The sequence below is a fragment of the Austrofundulus limnaeus genome, unplaced genomic scaffold (genome assembly GCF_001266775.1).
Source record: "Austrofundulus limnaeus strain Quisiro unplaced genomic scaffold, Austrofundulus_limnaeus-1.0 Scaffold711, whole genome shotgun sequence".
Lineage (NCBI taxonomy): Eukaryota > Metazoa > Chordata > Actinopteri > Cyprinodontiformes > Rivulidae > Austrofundulus > Austrofundulus limnaeus.
Window position 1 is genome coordinate 163,050 of NW_013953113.1, and position 5,436 is coordinate 168,485.

At 38.0% G+C, this 5,436-nt stretch overlaps 1 protein-coding gene across 1 annotated transcript in view; it reads right to left on the reverse strand.

Moving 5' to 3' along the window:
- LOC106532036 (discoidin domain-containing receptor 2) overlaps positions 1-3,647 on the reverse strand; it is a gene marked incomplete at its 5' end in the record, with an annotated part of 12,919 nt that extends 9,272 nt beyond the window's left edge. Inside the window, 3 exon segments of the mRNA XM_014028023.1 lie at positions 2,947-3,006; positions 3,148-3,388; positions 3,464-3,647. Coding sequence (XP_013883477.1) covers positions 2,947-3,006; positions 3,148-3,388; positions 3,464-3,647 — 485 coding nt within the window.
- Between the last annotated feature and the right edge of the window lie 1,789 nt (positions 3,648-5,436).

Sequence of the window (5,436 nt, forward strand, 5' to 3'; positions counted from 1 at the left end):
CAGTTTACACTCATCTACAGGTCAGGACTCTGCAGTTTACACTCATCTACAGGTCAGTGGTCACTCTTTCAGGGATGAAGATGTTCTCATCCTTGATAGAGAGGAACGTTGGTTTGAGAGAGGAGTAAAGGAAGCCATCTTTGTGAAGAAAAACCGTCCACCATTAAACAGAGGTGGAGGCCTTCGTGTGCGGTTGTCCTCCTCCTACAATGCGGTTATTGCAAGTATGACTCCGCCCCCTGTGAGCAAAAGATGTGAATCAGGGCCCCAATGATAGTCAGGTGATGGGGCACATGACCCTCTATGAACAATAGAGCTAATCAAGGCACTAATGACCTATTGTTAGGYGATGGCCCTCTTTTGCATGTGACTAACCTGTTTGTCCAGGTGGAGGCAGTGCTTACAAGGCTGAGTTCACCTGAAACTCCTCAGACTGAAGAAGTCTCTTGGAGGAGAGACGAAACATTTCGTTTAAAAAGCACCCCTCCAGAGGACCTACTTATTTTTTCTCTTTGAATGAACAACAATAGTGCAATTTAAATAAGACCATTATAAAATAACATAAGGTAAAACAAGAAACCATATCAAAATATCAAGTAAACATTACACATAACCATATTGGCACCAAGTTAGCCATGTGAGTTTAGACGGTTTAACTGTTGTTGGACAGAAACCGTTCTTGAGTCTGTTTTGTGGAAGATATTAGTTTGGGGCAAAAGTCTATTTCTGATCATAATAGTGAGTTAACGGCTAGCATGTATGGGACCAAGACCAAAATGAACTGGTGCTGTCGTAAACCAACTTCAATCTCACAAATTTCTTGGTGATTCATGCAAATACTTTTAATAAACCTTTCTACTATTACATAATAACTATAGCAAATAAATAGCAGCAGCCTTCTAGTGCAGACAGTTATGTTTCCTGCAAAAATACAACGATATGTTAATAAAATGTAACACAAAATTATTAGTGGACATTTCTTAGATTGGAGTTGTTTTCAGAAGGCGCCAATCAGTTTTTATCTTGGTCCAGCCTGGACTAGTGGTTCAACGTCAATTAATATCTTACTTGTCGACAACAGGTAAGATATCAATTGCTCCTTACCTTTTCAAAAAAACGTAACTTCAGCAGAGCTGAACTACGTATTTGATGCAGTGGGAAACTCATGTTTTTTGTCTACACTGCTCTTTACTGACAAAAATTACACTTGTTGTGAGACAGATTCAGTATGGAATGTTACAAAATCTAAATGTCAAAATTTTAACGTGTGTACATTTTTTAATGGTATGTTATTTTATGTCAGAAAGCACTTGTACTGAAAATGGTTGAATGGTTTTAGTTCAAAATAAAAAAAATAAAACATTTCCGCTTTTTCATGTCATCTTATTTCTCATCTGTTTTTAATGTTTCTGTGCTTTTCTGCCTTGTTTTTGTGTGCTTTGGCTGTGGCTGAGTGGTTATGGGAGACCTTCTTCAATGCGAGAGTTGGCGGTTTCATTCCCCCAGTGCTCAGTCACATGTTGAGGTGTCCTTGGGAAAGACACTGAACCCCCACTGCCTCTGATGTGTGTCCCATCATTGTATGAATCATTGATATATATCACTGCATTGGGCGTCACGTGACCTGGGCGTGGCTTCTCAAGGGGGACTTTTATACATTGAGCTAATGCTAACGCTAACCATTGAAATCAATGAGCAGAACGTAGCGCGGTGCAAACAAACACTTTATAAATGTACAAATGGTACAAATACTTTGCWATAAACTGCAGAAATTGTTACATGTTTACAAGAGATAAAAGGGTTATGTTTCTCAGGCAAATATTACGCATATTTAACCAAAATTTATTATTTTAATTGTAAAACCTGTACGCTAACATTAAACAGTTGTTCAGATGTTCATGTTTAACCTTATTTAAAATAGATTTTATCTGTTGTCGAATATATTACTTACTGATATTAAACATGTAAATATGGACTTTATTGGATTGTTGACTAGTTAGACCGCATATAAATTCAGAAATTATGATGTAGACTCACTAATAACAGACACTAATGTAATGATTGAGCATCATAAACAAAATAGTCACATTGTCAGACAGGACGGTTTATTCAGATATTTTCTGCATCCAGTATTTGTGTTTTTCAACATTTCCAGAGAAAAAGGAGAAAAAAAAAACGTGCCAGTTGTGGGTTGGCTTCAGATACAGCCTGCATCATTGTGAAACTGAAGAATAACTCTTTGTGATAAAAATTAATTCATTAAACAATTCTTTGTGACATGAAATAATTTGTATTTTTTAGTTAGATTTTACAGATGTTAAAATTATTGTTTTATTTTATTGTTTTATTATTTGCAGCAAAAGCTTTTATAGTTTTATATTTTTTTGAAAAATAATTGTATTATTTTAAATGTCTAAGACTCATTTCTGATTAATAAATAAATATATGAATATCCAGCTTGTCAGAACTCATTBATTTGWATGAAAAAACATCTGTGAAATGCAAAATACTCAGTTAAAGCCACTGTTTTAGTCATTTAAATTAGTTACTATTTTAAATTTCCATAACTATAAAATTCACAACTTCCTCAGCTTTATTTTGAACCATAGTTTGTAAAAATCGAGCAAGAAATAAGGAAGTTTTAAGAGTTTTTCATCAGGAAGACACCTCCAGTCCATTGACCTCCATTCATTTTGTTGAAGCTCCTCAGTGCAGAACAGAGCTCCAGTGTGTGCACGTCAATGTAGCTAGCATTGCGCTAGCCACGCCCAGTAATATATCAATGGTATGAATATGATTTAAAGCACTGATTATTCTCCATAGAATGATCTGTCTGGGTCATAGTAGAGCGCTGTGAATGAGTCAATAAGGGCTCAGATTTGCTTGAGCATCCTGGTTGGATAGAAAGGTGCTGTATAAAAATATGTTTGTGATGCGATCACTAACCTGTGTTTGGTGGAACTGCAGGCCTGGGTGGAACCAGTGTTGTATTGTACATGGCTGTGTCTGAAATACACCAGAACAAAAACTGATCTCATCAAAAATAAATACAATTTGTAACAGTTTACTCAAGAGGAAAACCTAAACTTGTGTCGAGCTTCAATCACACATCTTACTGTAATTTTCAATCACCTGTTCAGTGTGTACCTGACTGGAAGGTGATTTCACTGAACAGCATCCAGGCATCTGCAAAGTAGAACTGGCACTTGATGGCACTGGCCATGTGATTGGCCAGAATGACGGTGACAAAATGAGCACTTGGATCCTTCTCATCCTGCACAGGGCTGAAGAAGAGGGGCGTGGCCTCCCAGTCTGAATCAGAGCGGAAGTAACAAACCACTTGTCTAAAGGTCTTGACGTGCCGGGAGTACATGTTGTTGCAGTGGACCTGTTCACACATAGACAGTGTCAGTGTTAATTGGAGATAGTGTGCAAACATCATCTTGCTTTTTGGGACTCTCACCTTCATGGAGGTAAAGTTTCGTGTCCGATCAAACTCAAACATAATTTCAACAAATCCACTGGGGAAGCTCTCATTGTTCCAGCCCACATAGTCATACCCTGGCCACCCATTGTGGACGTGGCTTAGAGTGAAATCATCTTCACCACAGATGCCATCAGTAAGTTGGCCTAAACCTTCTGTCATACTGAGAAATAAAAAAAGCAAAGAGTTGGAGCATTTCTGTTCAAATGCCACATTTCACAGTCACGTGGTGGCAGCATTTTTAACAAAATTCCTCTGGAATCTGGCTGTGGCATTGTCATGTTTTTTTTTTTTCCAACTGCAAAGTTTCCTTCACTGAAAAGAGATGTGTTTATGTATCATGGAAGCTTTATTCACTGTGACCTAATCCAAACATAACAAATGCACTGACTGGTTTATTCTGGTTTTGGATCTTTGTAAGAATGGTTGCTAAGTAAAATTATAAACAGTAAAACAGCACAACCAACTCACCACAACAGCTCTCAGTAACACTTCACAATTAGGTACACAAAATTCGATTAATTACTAGGGACCGTCTTTGGAGCTAATCATGTACTAAAGTAAGTAAAAGTAAGTAAGTAAAAGTTCATTTATTGTCAAGAGGGCCTGGAATCCAGGATGCTCACAATTCTGGAATCAAACCCAGGGAGTTTTCACCCCTACAAAAACAAGACCTGGACAGGAAAAGGAGACATCGGAAGAAGAACGAGGATCGAGAGGCAAAGAGGTTGAGGAGGCAGGAAGAGAATGTAATGAATTAAAGTAATCAATTTAATGCTTACAAAAAATGTGTGTAACCTAAGCAATGATTATTCTTGACTGTGATTTTTTAATTGATGTATTATGATTCTTATGATTTGTGATCTATGATTTTTATGTTTTAAATGAAAGATGGTGATTAGAGCAGAGAGGAATTTAAGATAGTTAAAGTGAACTATGTGAAGGCAGTTTGTGTGTGTGTCAGTTCTTGTGAAAAACTAGGCGTTTTCCCTAAAGCGAGCGAACAGTGTGAACCTTGTGTAAGGCTGAGCGCTGCTTCCTCTTTCTAACTGTCAGAGAGTGCACACTTCCCCTTTCTAAACGGTCAGAGTGTCTCACTTCCCCAATTTAACAAATAGAAGTGTGAACTTTGTGCAGCAGAATGCCTCTCTGAGATGTTGAAACAACAAGGTGTGGACTTTAATACCACAGAAAAAAGTACCTAACAACCCCGAAAAGAGGAAGGCCAGCAAAGTTGCTTCATTCTGGCAAGTACCGGGAAAGACACATGACACATGGTCACACCAGAAAGGTGGGAGGCAAGCACACAGAGGAAGGATAAAAGGCCGAGCTGATCCACAGCAAAGCGTCTTCGTGTCATCGGCTGGAGGAAGAACGGCTAAGAAGCAGCAGGACTCCAGAGCAGAGCAGCAATCGGATGCGAAGATCAGCTCTCATCTGGGCAGAAGCTGGCAGACTCTCCTCCGTCGAGTCTAAAGGACCGAAGACCAAAATTGGATCAAGCCCTACTCTGAGAGAGATCTTTTCAGACAACATTCGGACCTCATGGGGGTAAATAACTGACTGCTCTAAACCTGTCCTGCCTTCTCTGAAATTAACAGAATATGCCACACTTCTTAATCAGGAAGATAGTTCAGCTATTTAGAGTGCTTTATTTTAATCACCATCAATTATTAATCAATCAATTACCAATCGATATATTTAATCTGTATAATCAAATGTGGCAATTCTTGCAAATTCTATTAAACTGCTTACAAGCATCATAAAGACAAATTAACTGACTGGACATTGATACTTCTGGTTGTCCTTTAATGTTTTTCTCTGATTACAGGAGAGTCCTGTTATGGTAAGGTAACCAGGTAATTACATGTTATAAAAAGAGTGTGGTTACTTTAAAGCAAGTAATAATAAAAAGGAGGTCAGATCACAATAAAGTTCATTTTTATAGGTTA